Raw genomic sequence first — 20,641 nt, forward strand, 5'->3', positions numbered from 1 at the left:
TTCAATTCTTTTGACCAGATTTCCCTAAACTGTGTTCACACCTTAAAATCAAGCTTTGGAAATCTGATCATCTTCAGTGCCATCTAGTGGACAACTTTCCAAAGATTTTCCAGGACAAAAAAATTACTTTCTGTCAACTGTTAAACATGATTAACTGGCTAGGAATATTAGTTCTGTTTATATATTCTGCCTAAGAATATATTAGAAAAATATCAATCTTTGTATTTTCTTAATAATTTACGTTGCTGTTCGCCAAGTACTTAAGCATATGCTTAAATTTTTGCACAGACTTGCTGTGCCTGAAGTGCACGCATCTGAGTTCATAGACAGATATGCGGATCTGGTTGGTAGGCTTCCCATTCAGTCCAGGGGTGGTTTTAAAAATTAGGTCTAAATTTAAGTAATATATTATCTGATTAAAAAATGAAAAAAAAAAAAAAAGTTTGCATGGAATGCTTGCCTGATACAGCCAGATTGTATCATAACAGAGATATTAATGTATCTCTTCATAGGCTTGCCGGTATGGACATGTCCAACATCTGGAGCACCTTCTCTTCTATGGCGCAGACATGTGTGCGCAGAACGCATCAGGAAATACGGCGCTGCACATCTGTGCCCTTTACAACCAAGTGAGTGGGCACACACATTCTCCACTTTTAAACATTGGTCCTAGAAATTAGAAGGGACATAATTAAACACAACTTTATTAATATTTTAGTCACTGATTACAAATAAGGCTGCTCATTGTTGGTAGCAAAATTATACCTATTGAAATAAATATACATATTGGAAAAGAAAACAACACAATGTATGACTGGACTGTTTTTTAGTGTTGTATCTAAATATTTGTTTCCTGGTAATAACTTATTGCTGTTTTGCTAAAATTTAAGTTAGAATTAAATAAGAAACACTTGGAAAATACTGTAGAAATAAATCTGTAGATTATACAAAAGATGTCTAATGTTCTGCTATTTACAACTTGTGTAGCCATTTACAAATAACAGAACCATTTTGAGCTGATAGCATGTAATATTCTCTCTGCAGAGATGGTAGGGAGGGAATAAGTTTTACAACTATGTTAAAACACAGCACGTTTAATGTTACATTGGATTAGGAAAATACAAGTCATGAGATGTGACTGTAACTAGTGAAACATCTGTTAAAGCATCTGCTTCTTAATTAATTACAATCTCAGCTTTTTCAAAAGTCTTCTCAAAGCAGATTCTTCAAGTATTGAAGACTTGACTGTTTTAAAAATAGAATTTGGGGAATAATTTGACAGTTGACTTGTTGTGTGTGCCATAATTGACTTCAAATCAAAAAGAGTCCAGTCATACAAAATTTCCCTGTTAATGCTCTTTATTGTTTGAAGCATGCAACATATCTGTGTGTAAGCGTCTCTGCGGATTGCTTGTTGCTCCCTGTCTGCTGGTGGTCTTCAACAGATTAAGTTCCTGGAACAACTGGGTTAAGCTTAGTTTTTTTTTTTTTTTAAGCTTAAGTTTTTTTTTAAGCTTTTTTTTTTTTTTTTTTTTTTTTTTTTTTGTGTGTGTGTGTGTGTTTTGTTTTGTTTCTTCTGTAGGCATACAAATTCCTAGAGGATTTTGCAGAGGATTGAAATTCACTTTTTTCTCAACAAAAATTTTGCATTTATGCTTCCCATCAGGAATTAGACACAAGTAACTATAGGCATTTTCACAGTTAAGTGAATATTTAAAAAATATTTTTTCAAACTTCATTTATTTCACTTTTTAATAGTAAAAATTTTGAAGTTTGGACCATATATAAACATAAAAATGCCAGTTAATCTCTTTTTTAAACAACAACAACAACAACAAGTTATATTGCAATGTTTTCATGGCTATAGTTATTTACAAGATCACACACTTGTAGCAAATGTTATGCTGTATGATATGGAAATTAGAATAATCCTGTTGAATGACAGTATTTTTCATGTAAAGGTGTGTTCTCCTCCTGATGTTTATAGAAAGAAATATTCTGTGGAAGATTCAGAGAATCTCATTGAAATTTTATCTACAGATCATGAATGTTTTCATAGTCCTTAAATTGGGCTTTTTGACTGGAAGTTTTACAGCTTGTGGCTACAGTGTCCTGATTTTGTTTTCCTTAATCAGGAATAATGTAAAAGTTTTTCTTTTATGCTGTCAACCATAACCCATGTTGATTTTTTCAACTTAATTGAAAGTTGTTATTAGCTAATGTGGAAGGAACTGTGTTTACCTTTTCGAGAAGAAGAGGATGGGAAGGATGGCAAGATCCTTTTTGCCTCTTGATTCCTGTAGATGGAGTCATTACCCATTGGATTTTTCTCTTTCAGCTTTCCCCAGGGAATTTTCTCAGGATTTGTTTTCTTAAGTACCAGCTAAGTGCTGATCAAATGACTTCTTGTTCTCTTGTTCTTTTAAAGTTTTTTTTTTTTTTTTTTTTTTTTTTAATTATCATTATCACTATTATTATTATTTTGTGGCCATCCAGTAGATCAATGAAGTGTAGACAGGTCTTATACTCTGCTTTTTCCAAATAAAAATGCAGGGATGTAGAGTGCCTTCTTTCAGTCTGAGGACTGGATTCTATGTGGAAACTGTTGTAGTATTAACTCAGGTAATTAGAACTCAAACACCAAATTTAATCTTATCTGCTGACAAGCCCAGAGATCTCTGAAAAATGCTTTTTCAGTCTTATGATGTCTAAAAGGCTACTGCATATTCGATTCTTAAATGATATAATGAATGAACAATGCTAAGCTCTCAATATCAGAAGTTATTAGTTTGTCCAAATTGCAAACAGAAGTTGTGGCATTGGTAGGAAGCACCTTATAAACAACAAACTCTTAAATATGGAATTTCCCTTGAATTAAGGGGGGGAAAAAAAAAGATAATCCGAAGCATTTTTGGTTCTGGCTTTTCTGCTTATTCTCCTTGGTTTGTTCCCCTTAACACCAGACATATGAGAAGGAGACAAAAGGAAGAAAGACTTCAAAGCCAGAAATGCTTTTGTTTGTTTAAGAAGAAGAAACAAAGAAAGAAAATCTGTACTTCATCCAAAACAAGATTTTATTTGTTTTATGTCAAACAACTCTGTCCACTTTTGACAAAACTTTTCTTATCAAAACCATTTAAGAAATAAATCAATTTACATTTTTTTTGTTACATTGTATATAACTGCATTGAAGATTGTGAAGAATGTAAAAAATACGTTATTCCTGTGGGAATAGTGGTCACTGTGGGAATATAATATAGTGTGTAAGCCTAGCATCGTTTAGCAGTCAGTCTGAAACAAATTCTTGGGAAAGTAACCTGGAAAATATTATTTGTATATTTATTTATTCATTTAAACCTGGAGGTCATCCTCTAGGTTGCAGCACATTTACTTCTTTTGCATATCTAATATAGAAGTCAGAAAAATTAGAAAACTGACATTTTACGCATTGGTCTTTGTCTTTCTGTGTTTAGAGATACAGTGAACTCACCTAATGTTCAGATTTTGGTACAAGCAAATGAGACTATATTATATATCTTTAAAAAAATACTGTCTGAGAGATGATTACTAATATAGATGATAGATGATTACTAATATCCTATCTTGAGACAGAATTCATTTTATTGTTTCAGTCTGTTATGCAAAATAGGAAGTGTGGGAGCAAAAAGAAACAAAAGAACATCTTTTTGGAGTAATGAACCTTAGTGAAAGGGTAGGATACCTCTGCCCCAGATGTATTTAGGACAATCTTGTGATGGAGGAGATCGAGAATCTGCTGTGATAAATTAGAAAACATGAGGAAAATTATTTTTAGTCATACTTTCTACATGTTTGCTTATGACACAAAACCTAATAAATAAGCTCAATTTCTGTCACTAAAACAGCTAAACTGTAATACTCTTTTATCTGGCTGCAAATTCACTGTTAGAAATGAAAGGTAGCACTTTGAAATATTTAATTTGGTAGAACTCCATAACATAACATGGCAAAAAATCTGAAAAGCACAATAAAATTAGTAGAAATGTTCATGATCAGAAAACAAAAACAAACTGGTTTGCATAATATCCTAAGATGAACACTGAAGATGACATATAGGAAATAGAGTATATACATATATGGATTGCCAAAAAGTCTAGAATTCTGAAAAGTGTTCCAGAACCACAAAGGATTTCTGACAGGTCACTCATACTTCAGAACAGTGTAGACTAAGGATACTCTGTGTAAATCCAAAACAGTTGTTCTTAGAGGATTTCATTTGCAGATTTCCTCAGTTCAGAAGGTCTTGAGCCATACATTTCTCTTTTCCTTAAAAGAAGTTTATTGGGTTTGCACTGTAACTGTTAGTATTTGGGGGGAAAAGAGAATAGGTTAGATTGGTCAGTATGGTTCCAGGTACACAAAACAACAACAACAAAAAAATACATTAAATGTTTAGCATTGAGGATGAGCAAGAAAATAAAATCAAAAAACTCAAACCAACCAACCAACCAAAAAAAACAAAAACAAAAACAAAACAACTGAAAGCAAAGAAAGAAAACAAATCAATCAAACAAACAAACCAATAAACCGAGAAAGTTCACGCAACCGGTAAAACTGCTTTATATAATTTTTAGCAGTAGGGGAGGATATCATTCATCACAAGTACTGTTTACCGTACCTTGAACAGTGTACTATTTTCCCTACAAAATAGGCAAAAAACATATGGGAGTCAAATTTCACTTTGAACTAATGCATTTACTGCAAATTCTTGTTTTTTGTTAAATATGGAATTTCCACAGTACAATTTATTAAAAATTTAATAAGATGTTTACATCTCACATTCCTTTACTTTTTTTTTTTTTTTTAACACTTGCAAGTAGTTTCAACTCTAACACATCACAAAGCACCTAAAGCCCTGTCACGCATTTAAATACTAATTTATAACTTATTTTCTCAGACTAATACATATATTTTTTGACTATTGCTGTTCTTATTTAAGAAAATATATTCAAAGCAGCAAAACATCTCATAGCCTCAACATCTGTTTAGGACCATTATTAAGTTTACCCTTTTACCATTTTCAGGAGAGTTGTGCCAGAGTGCTGCTCTTCCGGGGAGCAAATAAGGAGATTAAGAATTACAACAGCCAGTCTCCGTTTCAGGTAAGGGAAAAAAAAAAAAAAAAAGCCTTCCTCCTGCCCCTCAACAATATTTACCAAAAAAAAAAAAAAAAATAAAAAACACTCTTACTTTTCTGTAATATGTGAACTAGGTTTTGTCGATTCTTCCTTCCTTGGGTGTGATGCCAAAAAATTGGGAAATGTTTCAAGGACAGGGTTGGATTAAGTGCAGTGCAGTCAGTGATAAAGGTTGAAGTTGTCTTCTCTTTCACCACAAGGAAAGTCTTTCTTTGGATTAGTCAAAATTCACTAGATGTTTTTTCAGCATTTGCTCATATTACTTAATTAAAAATCCAGATGGAAGAAAGTTGTCCAAAAGGGTTGCCAGGTATATCTGACAACCTTAAGCCCTCATTTCTGAAGCAGTCCTAATTAGTCTGGATTTCAGTGAAACATTCGTAATACAAACTGGCATGTGAGAAAGAGGAATGAAAGTTGCAATGTTTTAAGAAAAAGATTTTTTTTTTCAATTTACAGAAAATAGTGCTTCTAGAAGAGTGATTACACAGTATTACTAAAACGAACTGTCCTGTCATGAAACATGAGGGGAACGTTTCCCCAAAACAAATACTCTTTTAACAAAAAAATCCTGATTTACCTTTGCATCTTTCCAGTTACATTCTGCTCCCTAATTGGAGCATAGAATTAAAAAAACAAATGAAAAACAAACCTCAGACAAGCAAACCCACAAAATAAAACACCTTTTCTCTTTTGCTTTGACAAATAAAATTGATCGAATACTTGCTATGTCCATGTAGGTCTTGGAGTTGGCTTCTCAGAGTTTATGCCTGGAAAATGCCTCTGTCTCCTAACAAAACTCTGGCAAATATTTCTGTATCAGTTTAATTAGCTCTGTACTTTGAAGGTTTTCTGGACATAGGTTGTGTCTCTTGAGCTTAGGAGTTCCACCTGCAAATCCCAGCCAGATCATTGTTTTCTCTGGAGACCGTTTTCCCAAGATTAGGGAAACACTGTATTAATAATTTAATTTTAGGGACCATTTTTAGATTTTCAGACTGCTAATAATCTGCCATCCAAATATGCACTAAGCACAAATTCACTAAGTACTAGATAATACTTAATCATTGCACCTTAGAATTAGGGAGTGATTTAACTGGGTGATTAAGAATTGGAAAAGAGAAATCCCAAATTTTTGGAGGGGTGGGTTGCAGTGTCATCTCTCTACCTTGAGAAATCAGATTTTATTCCTGTGTATATTTGAGATTCACTATTGCCTTTTTTTTAGGGTTTTATGTGGGGAGGGTAAATGGAAGGCAGAATAATTTCCGTCGCTCTTCCTCTTTATACTGACTGCTGCAACATTTTTACTGTTCCTCCTAAATTAAAAAAACACAGGGAAAAAGGCAGAAAAAAATCTTTGTAAAAGCTAGCGCTGATGGTTATAGGGCTTCAAGTAGTGAAAGGTGACTAGCCAAAACCAAATAATGTCAGAACAGCAAGCAAGCACAGTGACAAGAAGAAATAATTTCAAGAGAGCAGTCTAGCTGTGGAAGTGTGCTTACTGACCAGTGAAGTATTCCCTGTCCCTAGGGAATAAAATGCTTCTATTTGTTATCATTTATTATATGTTAACACTTCTGACATTTGGGCTTTTGATTGGTCCTCTACCCCTAGTCGGGACAGAAGGACTGACAATTAGTTTGACTTTTTTTCTGTCCTTTCTACAACCATGTGCTTAAAAAAAAAAAAAAAAGGAAATTGCTTTGCATCTTTTTACTCAATGGTGTCTTGCTTTTAGGTGTAGGAAATATAAGAAAAGGTGTAGTTTTTCCAAATGCAGTGAGTAGAGAAAACCCCAGTGGCAGCATTGCAATTAGAATTAATTCTTTGCCATCTGTCTGCTGCTGACCCAGTCGATCAGACACCACAAGTGGAGCTGTTATAAAATTATGCAGAATCCCCTTGAGTTAATAGGATTTTGCATACTAAAATTGTTTACTCATGTAATCAGTAGCAAGGAACATTGAAGCATCTCATATGTACATAATGAGAATGCTTGTAGCTGCATGATCTATTCCTTTGAGTAACCTCCATTATGTTATTTCCCCAGAAATCTAAAAGGATCATTCCTTTGAATTGCTGCTTACAAAATTGATTGTATGAAAACTGGGCTTTTCTGTAAATAAACAGTATCCATATATGGAGAGTTTTTATACTGCTTTCAAGGCAGGCCAAAGCTTTTAATTATTATTATTTTGATGAAAATGGGGAGCATATTTTGACTTTGCATCTTGCATTAGTGGTCAGTGAATATATTTTAATTTTACTACACATAAAAAAGGAGGGGGTGGTTTGGGGGGGTGGGGTGGGGAGGAGAGTGTTTGCTTATTTCCAAATCAAGTCCTTATTAAAATAAGCACGAATTTACAGGATCATAAAGAAGGGAGACTCTTCTGAGCTGAATTCTGTGCCATTTAATTTAGGTATCCCATACTGTGTTCTGGGTGGGCATCTCTGCCTGGGATATGTCTGTCTTTTTTACCTTTTCAGTTTCTGGCAGAATTAGTATTAGAATGGCATTGTCAAGTGTCAAAGCCATGCAAAAGCTTGTATATGCTTCCCAATTAAATGCATAACATTTTATTAGCCACTTTTGAAGAAATGAGTTTCATCCAGACTGATTACTGGGATCTCTCAAGTTAGTAATCAATGTTGAATACAGCTGATATCACCCCCACCTGAAAGTCTGTCTGTGGCTGTCAACTGTAACAGATTTTGCTGATAGGATGTACTACACAATAACAGAATATGGGATACCAGAGATTTTTCTGTATTTTTCTTCTTGTTTATTTGTTTCTATTTCCCCCTAATAAGTATTAACACGTCTGTGAACTATTCTGTCATCCCTGTTTTAAGTTCTGCTGTTGCCTCCACAGCCATTCCTACCTCTTGACAGGGCTTGCCAAAACATGATTGCCATCAACATACAGTAGATCAAGTTACAGTTCGCATAAACTGTCTAATGACGCGATAAACTATAACTGCCATTCCATTTATAAGCTATCTTTAAACTTTCCAGTGGTTTTAGCTTTTTATTTATTTATTTATTACAGTTGTTCTTTTCATGTTAGTATTTCTATGTTATTACTGAAAACATAGACAGAAGCTTAGTTCTTGGTTTTGTGGTAGCTGCAAAGGGATGGAATGGAAAATTGACAAAATGTTCTTTTAGAAAATTTGAGATATCCTACCAACATCCATAACTTCTTGGTTTTCCATGCAGTTTGAGTTCACAGATTAATGTAAAATAATTTCTACCTATCTGGCAACTATTAATCCAGTAACTCAGAATAATCAGTTTTGCAGTGTTTACAAGCCATTGATATTGTACTGTGCGAGTTCAAGTGAACATACACCTTGTTTATCATGTTTTTTCTGTTAGTGACCAGAAGCTTTGTATGAATAATTCATATATTTTCATATGGGCTATAAAGCACTTCCATGCCTAGAATGAACAGAGGTAATAATTAGTGTTTTTCAAGCATATGTGTTCAAATATGCAGAAGAACTATTCAGAGGTTGCATTTAGTGACACCCAGGGTTGTACCTGAGGGTGATTTCTCTCTCAGATGTACTCTGTTATTGACCATTGCTGTCCCAAATCAACATGGTCTGTAACTGAGCTAGTATATAGACAGCAGGAGGAACAGCCTTCTTCTAGTGCCATGGCAGGTAGGATTGTTCCTTTCAGTATGTTGGCTGTACATCTATTTCAATTGCTCATATTTTTGCCAGATTTGAATCATTTGAAATGAAAATTTCCATGCCTTATATCTGAGGCTGCATTGTTCAGAAAAACAAAATGATTCAGCTGTTTCAGAGTATGGGTGAGGGAAAACATGTGTTGTTTTGCTCATACTGAAAACTTTGTTGACCCACCTCTCCTCGCCCCATCTCCCCTGTTGTGTTATGTTGTTTTGTTTTGTTTTCTTTAATTGCCCTGCATGCTGTCACTGATCTCCATGTTAATAATACAACAGTGTAAAATGGTTTGCAGTCTGACTCAAATATAGGGGCTCCAGAACTAGACTGTGTATTTGGAAGCTGGCTAGGGGAATACAGACAGGCAGAATTGGGCATGGGTAAGCAAACAAGGAACTTGAGAGCTTGACCTTGCAGATGGGTGGAAAAGTGCAAGACTGCCTGAGACCAAGGCTGGGAGTCAGTGAAAGAGAGAACAGAGTAAGAGCGAAATAGATAAGGGTCTTTGGGAGAATTTTCTTCATCAAGGGCAGAAGAGAAAGAAAATCAGATCAGGGGAAACTGGGACTGACTGTATGAAATCAAGCCTGAGCTGGGAAGATGGGGAGGATGGGGATGTCACAAAGTGGAAAGGCATGCAGTGCTCCCAGCTCTGCTAAGGGTCAGAAAAAAATCACCTTTTTTATCCAGCATATTGCTGTAGTGGCTTCCCAAAGCGCAGTTTTGATTTAGTTTATCATTTTGAATTTTTTTAGACATCTTTTTTGATAGAATTTATAGATAAAGAAGATAATAGGAGATATTCCCAGGTATTTTTTGTCTCTTACACTTTTGAAAGGGTGAAACTCTAAAGGAAATTTTACAACTGAAAATCTCTGTCTAGTGCCTCAAAAAGGCTTCTTACAAATATAAAGAAATATTTTCTCTCTTGATGTTAAAATACATAACTGTTGTGTTAGTAGAATATAGCAATTGGATAAGGACATCTTTTTTTGCTAAGTATTTCTTTTCATCCTAATTCCTGTCCTAAAACACCCTTGCAAACAATGCATTATTGAATATTATGTGTTATTGGCAAAAAAGATATCTCTGCTTATGATACATTCTGGTATGAGTCAGACTTCAAGCTTTTGTCCTGATTTCAGTCAAATCTTTGAATTTTTTCTTACTCATTTTGGTTGTTTTATTTATTTATTTTTCGTGTTTGACCACTGCTTATGTTGATCAGTTACATTCTGTTTTGCAGTACAGAAATAGCAGGTAAAAGACTGTCATGGAAGAGTACGCATTCTAATTTACACTTACTTGTTATTTGTAATATTTAAATATTGATGGAAAGGTTTAAGGACTTGACATGGTTAAAAAAAAACAAAGCATTTAACATTTTTAAGTCTACAGAAGTGACCATACAAGAAAAAAAAATGTTTTTTTTTCCTTTGAAAATAAATGTGTATGTATAGATGTGTGCATACACACCATTATTTTCATAAGAGGAGATTATTAAAAAAAAAAAAAAAAAAAAAAGAGGTCTCATGGTGATATACTGAGATGCAAACAATGATTAGTTATGACATGTTTTCTCATCACTTACCTTGAAGTGCTATTTATAGAGGAACACATGTTCTCATTTGAGAAAAAGGCTTTTTGGGAATCCCATACATCACCTCCAGCATATTTATGCCTTTGTTGTGCTGATATGGTATCTGTTAGAGAATTAAGGGAAATGTTGCCAAATGAAAGTATTCCTGAGAATAGCTGGGATACAAGTTGTTCTTCCAAGCAACACTTCCAAGAGAAAATGGCAAGTTAGAGGTGACCTCAAGTGCCAGTAGGTTTCCTGCTATTGTCAATTTTGAAGCACTGACAAACTGTTAGGCAGACGCTTCTTAGCAGCACACAAAATACAATTACCAAGGATCGATTTTTGGTTCATTATACAGTTGGTGACAACAAAGAGGTATGTGATACTGCAGCTGGGAACTTGGGGCAGCTATGGTGCTTCTGCCCCCTACTTCTGAAGATACTGCAGCTACTTTTGAAAACTGGGACACAAAGAAACTAAAATATGTGATTATCTTTTATTGAGAAAGACAAAATATTGCCACACTTGGAGATGCTAAAAAGACCACAGAATGTGTCTTTTTGGGAGGGGGAAAAAAAAAAAAAGTCAGTTGTTGCTGCATAGTTATGTGGCTGCAGACTTCTGGAGGAGTGTCTGTGATTTGTATTGTGCTCTGTGTAAAGGATCCCAGACCTCTTATCTTCCCCTTTGAGCTTTCTCTCCCCACTCAGACAGTCCAGCTGAAATGCCTCAGGTGTCCTCCCTCACAGCAGTGTTTCACTGGGAAACAGCATGTCCCTGAGGTAGCTAGGAGCCGATCTATTTTTTGTTTTGTTGTGTTTTGTTTTTTTTTTCCCCTACCAAGTGGATAAACTTCAAAAAGCTGAGAAGCAGCTGAAACTAGGTTATAAAGAGGAAATAAAGCAAACTAAATTTTAAGGGTCACTACCTGTTGTTGCTCCAAGCAAGCGAGGCTGGTGTGCAGTGCAGTTGCAATGAGCTGTCAGGAGGGAGGTTGCAAGAGGCAATGAAGATCTGTATAACTATAATTTAATTATAGGATTTTGATAGCAAGTTTAAATATTGCTTCTATTATTTTATTCGTACTGTATCCCGGAACGGAAGGCAACAAGGGTAAGTTCTTAACTAGCCCGATCATAACTGAATAGTCGCACATAGCTTGTCTTATCCTTGTAAAATGTCAGCTGTGGCAACTCTGCATGTTTTTTATGTAACTATAAAGAGCACAGTAAATCTTGTCATTGGAAATACTTTGATTATTTTGTCTATAAGTGGCTGTTTTTGTTCTTTTATTGGTATAAAGCAGATTTTTTTCTCCAAGTAAAAACAACAACAAATCTCCCTAACCCACCATTAGTCCTAAGGCTAGGATGAACAAGATTAATATAAAATATCCATTTATTTGAATTACATCGTTGCCAGGATTTTACGTGACTTGAAATGGAAATGATAGGAACTGTATGAACATCCAGAGAGTGACAAATAGCTATTTGTTTTGTTTTGTTTTGTTTTGTTTTGTTTTTTCCTTCCTTCAGTGCTCCTACAGAAAAGTGTATTATAGCAGGCTCTGCTCCAGATTTAACTGTGGGAAAAATGAGAGACGTGGTTCTTTTATGACGTCTTGATGCTGGGACCAATATATGTGGTATAAAGAAGGATAAATCATATGGGAAATCTGTTTCACAAACTATAGATAAGCATGCTTGCACTAACCTACTACATTTAAACTTTTCTTACTGCTGTTACATGGTGTTATTTTGAGATGTTAATACTATTCAGTTTCTCTATTAAATACCTAGTACATTATTAGATTTTGTGTGCCACTATAATCTGTATGTAAAAGCCCTAGTGACGCTGATTGAATTAGTTGATGCTAATGAACTAGATATTTCAGAGAAATTTCTCTACCTCTTGAGCTGAGGCTACTTCTGCCAGGATGCCCAGCAGTGTCCTACTGTTCTCTGTGTGCTTGTATCTGAGTGGATTGTCACAACTTAGCTTGCATTTCAGGTCAATGACGATCTTTTTGTTTTGTATCCACTCAGCTGAGCACAGCTCTTGACTGGGATCACGGGCACATCAGGCCTGCAAATACCGATTAATGATTATGATTGATGGGCAGGTAATGTGCTGGCGTGATCTCTTGCTTTTGCAGGAATATACAGGCTATTCAGCGTTAATTTCTGGTAATATCCGAGTGAGTCCTTGTTGCTTATAAAAAGGAAGGGTCTGTACCTTTAGGACAGACCATGCATCTTGTTGCACTGCCAGTTTGAAGAGGGTGCTTGTGACGAACAGTTGGCATACGCTGCAGTCCCATGTCCATTCCCATCAGCACTGACTTTTAGTAGGCTACTGTTTCCAGAGGTTTTGTTCTGGATAACCCATTGAGTTTGGAATGAATCCACCAAATGTATTAGATAAGATAATCATTGTATTTTATTAGCTTGGTGCGTTTTGTCCTAAGGGCTTTCAAACGGCATTTTTGTCCATTTGGGGTAGCAGTTTAAACTGCACTGTGTTATTAAAGAGTGCTGTTTGCAGAACTGAATCTCATAAGCAGTTTTCACTGTGAAATAGTTATCAGTATCTCTTGCCTACCCTGAGTAGGAAGACATTTTTTTTTCTGAAAGTATTTTGGGAAGTAACCACTAATTTTGCCTTCTCTATGAGGCAGGCCTGCGTTCAGAGGTGAAAGCTTACACCCTACAGCAGGGCACACCTGTCCACACTTCAGCTGCATTTTTTGCATAACCCAATGTTGACTGTGATTTCAAGGAAAGCAAAATCCACTACACAGCATACTTCCTCAGTCTTTTTCTAAAAAGCTTCTGCAGAAAAAGATTGCATTTCATGGCTTTCTGATTTAATATATTATTGGGGAGAAGAAAAAAAAAAGAAAATTAAGTCAATTTTATTACTGTCTGTGACTTATCTAATTCATCTGATGCTGCAACCTGGCTTTATCTGCTTTTAATAAATACTTCTTTGGAACTGTTGCTCACCCATGTAGCAGTAATGGGGATTATGCGATAACTGGCTTCTGATGGCTCTTTCCAGCCTGAGCTGGATTTTCACGTGGAATGAGTCTGTAATTGTAAACGTGTGTATCATACTGTCTGCGTTTTCCTTCTTATATTAATTATTGAAACACAAGCTTAGAAAAGTGCATCTTCCTTGAGAACAACTTGCTGGATAGCTTTTTAGCAGAGAAGCAGAAAAAAGACATATTTTTTTTCTACTTCAAGTATAGAAATAAACATTAAATTTCCTAATATGTGTAGTGACCAAGGAGGAGGCTTACCACAATCTGTATAAAGTAGGGTAACCTAAAAATATTAGTTATTTCTCATCTAAGGAAATAGAAGGGAATAAAAGAGTGATGTGAAGCAGGGAAGTTGTGCCTGGGATGAATTCACCAGCACATTTGTTTTTGCTGCCTGACATGTTTCATGGTAACTTTAGTTGACTTGCCCGTTCCTGGCAAGCTAGTTCTTGCGTAACACGGGATCCTTTTGTCATAGGAGTTAAGTTTGCATTTCAAAGCTGAGAGAGTGAGATAATTCAGAAGTGATTTGCTTGCATGTTGTGAGGAAAGGACTTATATTTTTTATCTTGCTGTCCATGCAAGCTTAGCTTAATCTGAGGGTATTCGGGCATGGCTTATTTATGAGTAAGAGCAGTTAAGTTTTAAGAAAATGGCTGTGTATCTTCATGAAAGGACAGAGTACAGTAAAATACACATTCTACTTTTTAAATCATATTAAGGTTACTTGAAAATGAGCTTGGCTGCCTAAAGGCACTTTAGACGTCCAGCCGGTATAGAGCCCTAGCTAAGACAGCACCGCAGGAGAAAGAAAGACCAAAGGAAGGTTGGTTAGTGTAATAGCCTTCTTTTAATTTTGACTTGAATTCACTGTGCTTGTCAACTCTGGCAGTGTTTCATGGCTCATGATAATTCACAAGTGAATTACCGAAGACCCAGAGGGACTGTAAAATCTGCAAGCAAACCCAGAACTTTAGCAATGAAAATGTACTGAGAATGTTATGCTTGCAGTGTACGTTTTTGATAATACTCACTTTAGTACATATGTATTTGGATGCCCATTGTTGTATAACTGAATGTTTGATTGTTTTTTAAATTTCAGTTACACAAAAATCTTTATGGTAAAATCCTAGTTCCTTGAAGTTGTTAAAACTCTCATTTCCCTGGCATGGAATTGTATTCCTCACATTTTGCTCAAGATTTTTGCTCAAACCCATGCTACCAATTCTTTCTATATGATCTTCTCCATTTAATATAATTAAATTAAATTAACATTACTTGATTTTAGCACCGTACAATTATTTTAAGTTTATGAAATTGCACACTGCATTGCAACAAATAACTGCAAAATCTTTATCTACTGATAGATAATTCTTGCAATTTGCTGTAGCTGAAAACAAGATGCTTTCTCTTCTAAAACAAACAAACAAACAAACAAACAAACAAAAAACCAAACACACTTTCTAAGAATTTTAGGAAGCAAAAGCACTGCTCAGGAAGCTGTGGTTGTAATCTTTATTGCATTCCCTTAGTGAGCTTCAGGACATCTTTGCCTTCCCTACAGTACTGATGCTGCAAAAGTCTTTTTGTTATTGCCCAGTGGGATGCTGAGCTTGTTCCACCTGTTGTGGGACACTTTCCGTGAAGCTTAGGTTCCAAGACTATTAAAAAAAAATAAAATGCTTAGATCTTAATGTAGCAATACTTTACAGTTTTAAAGTCTTGTCTTTGATTAATATTAACAGAGTCAGGTCACCAGGTGGCTCTCGCCCAGGCTGCTACATAGAGAGCTTTGAGGGCGTATGTAAAGGACTACACCCTGCACAGCAGAACTTCATGCTGCTGCGCTATGGAAAGCACAATGCTGTGACCTTAATACTGAGGCGATGTGATCGTGGCAAATCCTTGCTTAAACAGTGGTAAAATGATCAAGGGAATGATGAAGAGCCTCAAAGAAATATTGGCCCTTTCCCATAATTTATATTTTCAGCTGCTAAAACTAGTTGTTAAGCAAATGCAAGGTATCTATTTTAAGATACTGCATGTCAATATCTGACTACAGATGGCTCCATGAATCATAGTTGGAAGAAGGAAAATGTTAGACACTAAGATATTGTTGCTAAGAGATTTTTGTACACAGTATGCTAACATGTGCTGGCAAATTTGGGAACAGTAGCAGCAGCATGCTTTTGGAGAAAAAAATTTCAGTGGTGAAGAAACTGTCTTCAAAGGACTATTTAAAGGATAGTAACATTATTGTGCTTTGTTGTATCAAGAGCTGATGAAGATGAAATTGTCTTTCAAGCAGATAATATACAGAAAACATCCAAAAGGTAAAGCTAATCCTGCTATCCAATGAAATAGAAAGCAGAAGCTAGAAGGAAAAAAAAAATAATACTGTACTTTGGGGCTTAAATTAAGCAAATTTCAAGAAAATTGAAGGTGACTGTTGCTGATACTTTGCCATCTACTGGACAAGAGATATACTAATATACAAAGTTAGTTCCTTTCAAAATGGAAATTATTGGTCTTGTATTACATTATATAATTACAACAGTTAAGAATTATTTTCTGTCCAGGAAAAAAGCATGTATGAAAATGCTGAGTACAATTTTTTATTTATATTCTTTAATGACATTACTATAGAGTAATTTTAGAAAAAACTGCCAGCTTTTTATTGTCCTGGCAGAGATGTAGGCTATTCCTGCACTTAATATAAATCTTTACTGACTACTATTTAATGAAAATAATATTAAATTTTTCTGCTTTGCTTATTCTATATGTATCTTACACATCTTATTTCAACGAGTTTTACTGAAACTTGAAAACAGTGTTATATCTGAAATAAAACTTCAAATTCCAATATTTTAAAACTTTCTCAATTCGAGTAAAACCTTTTACAACTCACATAGTCTCAGAAAAATATTATTACCTTATCTATACAAAATATTACACAATTATAAAATTCTCAAAGTAGTAATGTACTTCTGACATATTTCTAATTATATTTATTATATCTCAACTTCAAAACTGATTACTTTTAATAAAAAGTTTTGGAGTGGAAATGAAAAAAATATGTCTCCATAGTGTAAGCATATATATCTTTTTGAGGTTCTGTTTCTTATCATCCATTTTATATGTATTCAAGAGAGCTATTAGAAAAAGAACATGAAATAGTGATATTAATAGTATATTAATAAAGTATTTGGTTTTATTGTATAACAAGATGAACTAAAAAAATAAGTTTTATTTTAAAATATTATAGCCTCAAACTCAAGAATCAACTGTAATCTATATTACTGCAAAATGTAGGATGCTGCTTTGCCCTTTGCTTTTGGGATGTAAATTGCAGAATTCATGATTATTTAGCATTTGTATTTGAGACTATATGGTTATTGTAACTGCACAGAATTTTCCAGCTGGTTCAGAAAATATAATTTTTGCTTTATTGGAATTCCTAATGTCTTCTTTAATTGAAAATAACTAAAACTGTTATATTTTGCTAAGATATTACATGAAAATCTGCTTCCAAAGGAGAATTAGTTTTAAATATATTTTTATATTTATATAATTTATTATTCAATTATTTTTAAAAGCTCTTTGAAATTGGGCAAGAAACCAGTAATGCTTGATAAGTACGTTTTTCTCCCACACCTATGTAAAAGAAATTCAGAACGCAGATTGCTTCATGCTTTTCCAAACCAAACTCCATCTGTACCACTGAAGAGAGTTTTAAAATCTACATGCTGCTCATATGTGAGAGTAACTAACGCATATCAATTTAAGATTTTTTTCTGAGTCTGCAGTGGGTACTACATGATTTTTGTGTCACTGTTTATCAGGAATGTAACCTCACTGTGCTATGTGCAGCCTGGACATACACACTCATACATGAGAGCAAGGGCATCACACTTAACCTAAATTTAACTTTCTAACATCCTTGTGGATGAATACTGCATACTTGATAGTGCAAAGTGACAGATTTCAAAGTGACTTTAGACTCTGAAAAGCCTTTACCTCTTAGTTTTATTGGGAAGGGCTTTTCTTTCAGGTGGACATGATAGAAATACATTGAACTACATTGCTTTTTCATTGCTCCACGGTAAGCACCGTTATATTTTCATATCAAATTAAAAAGGTGTCTGTGTCCAAAGATTACAATTATAACAGAATGGTCATCATGCTGTTGGATTATTACACCTTATTTGATATTTTAACTACTGAGCGAGTTGTTGGCTATTTTTTTATTTTTATTTTTTAATCTGAAAATTTATGCTCATTAAAAATTATAAAATTTCTGATATTTTTAATGTTAATAAATCATGTCACAGTTAAGACACGTGGAAGAGCTATTCAGGCAGCCTCTTTGTTAAGGAAGTGACCCCAACTGTTCCTTCCTTGTGATAATTTCTCACCTGTCTTCATTGGTTGTGAATCCTATTGCATAATGAATATGGCTGTCTGAATGGAGTTTCTTCTTCTATTTTCACCATACTGTAGTGCTTTGTAGTATATTAAATAAATTATAATTTTATAAGTCTATGACTTGAGTGGAAAACAATTTCTGGAGAATCTTACGGTCACTCTCCATAAGGTTCTATCAGGGTGCAGGGTTCTATCATCTTTTTCTTCCAGTTCTTCCTAGGCATACGAACAACGCAGTGTATATAAGACTCAGAGAAGTTGTATCTGTTTCCTCTGCTTGCCTGAGAATGAGTAAAGTCACTTTTTGTCCTGGGATAAAGCTGTCTCCTTTAATGTATAGTACCATACCTGAGCTCATTGCTATTTCAAGCTTGCTTGAAAGACCATCATTTTGCAAGCACTGCTGGATAGCAGAGACAATGCAAGGGTGAAACATCAGCCCTGAAGGAAAGAATAATGAAATGTACTTTCATCAGAAAAGTGAAATTGTCTGGAAAAAAAGAGAAGGGGGAGAAAAAGCAGGTAGGGTGTGCTGGCTGTTTCATCGTGAACTGCTTATTGTGAATTGCAGCTGCAGCCCAAACAGCTTCCTCCGTTCTCCATTTAGGCAGAGCATTTTAAAGCTTTATGTCTTGCCTGGTCTGAAATTTAAGCATGTGCAGAAGGAAGTTCAGCAGCCTTGATTGACAGTGAAACATTAATGAACCATGAGATACAGTCCTTATTTCCATGTAGAAATTTTGTCAAAGTTCATTGGCTGGGCTTAAGAGGGGACAACTTCAGTTTCTCTTTTAGTTTCCTATTTTTTTTTTTTCTTATTGTGGGGAGCAGTTTGTTCCAAACAGTAATAATGTGATTTAATCACGGCAGTTGCCTTTCAGGGACTAACCTCTAAAATCGTATTTGCTAAGAGGCTACAACGATCTTATACTAATAAAATCTCTACCTGTGATACATTTCAAGAGCAGAAAAAATCAATTGTGAAAGGTTGGTGACAGGTAAAGTGTATATGTAATTTCCAGTTTCCCGAAAGGAACAAAAACACTGCATTAATCACAATTCCAAAAATCTAAATGCTTAATCTAAATGCTTGAGGGTATGTAATTGATATATTGACAACTGCACTTACAAGGCTGAAAAGGGAAACTTCTGTTAGACAGTACTGCTACTTCTATCTAGTCCAGTGTCTGAAAACATTTATGAATCTTTCTCCTGTCACTGGGAGAATCTGTCACTGGGCATCTGTCAGTCTCCAATGTATACATGAAGTAGTCTTATTTGCCTTCATTTCCCAAGATTTCTTTGGGGAAAATGAGTCAAGAAAGCAGAATTAACCATATGCCTTGAATCTTTAATCTTGACTTCTGAAAGCCAACCTTAAAACTGCCTGTCTCCAGAGGGAATGTTCCTCGCTGTAAATACCAGAAAACCAGAAGATGAGAATAATGCTGTGCCAGGAGTTGTCCAACAGTTAGTCTTGTGCTCCTTGTCCAGTTGCGTGGTCCTTGTGTGGAGCAGCAGTTGCAGAGTGCCCTTGTCCTCTGCCTGGTCCCCTAGCCCAGCCTAAGCATTGCAGATACTTCATTCATTCAAGTTTCTGCTTCACTGAGCTGCCACTTAGTTACCATCCATAGCAACTAGCCACGTGTGGATTAAAATCATCCCCATCTTCACTGAATTGGTGACAGAGCATCTGGGATTGCCTGGCATGACGAACAGTAAGCCACTGTAACCGGTTGGGTTTGAAAAGAAACATCTGTTTGTGAGACAGAGAGACGATGGGGTACTGTAACAAGCTTTGCTTCTCCCAAGGCAAAGCAAATATCAGTGTAAACACACAGCTGCTGGTCACGCTCTGCTCTGCATACCCTGACAGTAACAGCCGACTCTCAGCTCCGCTTGGCTGCCTTGCCCAGGGGGTCACAAACTCCATGGCCTGGTGCTTCACAGCCATCTGAGTGCAACTCTGCTATGACCTGTTTCAGTGACTCCATTAACATTTTGTTAGGGTGACATTATGAAGACAGGGCATCGTGGAAGTAGATGATACTGCCATTCTATCTGCATGGGGTTGCCCTACTTTCTTTTGTTGTGAGTTACCTCCTACTCACATAGGTCTTGAGGCTTACTGTTAGTTTCTGCTCACTTCCCTGTTGTAAGTGTATGTACTTATTCAGGTTAGCCGTGTATGTAATCAAATGTAGTTAGTAAATAATTAGGTGTCTATATCAACATTCTTACTGTGGTAGGTTAAACTTGGAAGGCAGGGAGCTGATAAATGGTTCACTTTGGTTACTGTCTTTCATATAAGATTGCCTCTAATCATGATATGAAAACCAAGAGAGTTTCTGTTATATCTGTTGTACAGCTGAGTATGTGGCAGAGATCCCAACCAAATGTCAGTGCAGCAGATACAAGATCCTACTTTGGATCTGAAAGCACTGCACTTGAACTACTTAGTTGTGCTTTTCAACTGGACTTTGATTGACACCATGCTGGGATGCTGCAGGTGCAGTCTTTCCGAGTCTAGAGCCAATGCAAAGTAAATATACACTTTAAAAATAGGGCAAAAAATACAGATTTTAGTGAAAATTGTAGATGAGTGACTTTTTGAGAAAATGCAGTAACCAGGCTTTATCAAGTTTTGCAGGATAATTTTACTGAGGACATGAACCTGAAATATCGTAAGACTGCCGTATATGCTGT

At 35.5% G+C, this 20,641-nt stretch overlaps 1 protein-coding gene across 1 annotated transcript in view; it reads left to right on the top strand.

Annotated features, from left to right (window-relative positions):
- The window catches only part of SHANK2 (SH3 and multiple ankyrin repeat domains 2), a gene marked incomplete at both ends in the record, with an annotated part of 300,721 nt that overhangs the window by 14,715 nt on the left and 265,365 nt on the right, over positions 1–20,641 (top strand). The window contains 2 exons of the mRNA XM_084287266.1: positions 513–629; positions 5,064–5,141. Coding sequence (XP_084143392.1) covers positions 513–629; positions 5,064–5,141 — 195 coding nt within the window. The remainder of the gene's footprint in view (positions 1–512; positions 630–5,063; positions 5,142–20,641) is intronic.

This window comes from Netta rufina (assembly GCF_964035555.1).
Source record: "Netta rufina genome assembly, chromosome: 5".
Taxonomy (NCBI): Eukaryota; Metazoa; Chordata; class Aves; order Anseriformes; family Anatidae; genus Netta; species Netta rufina.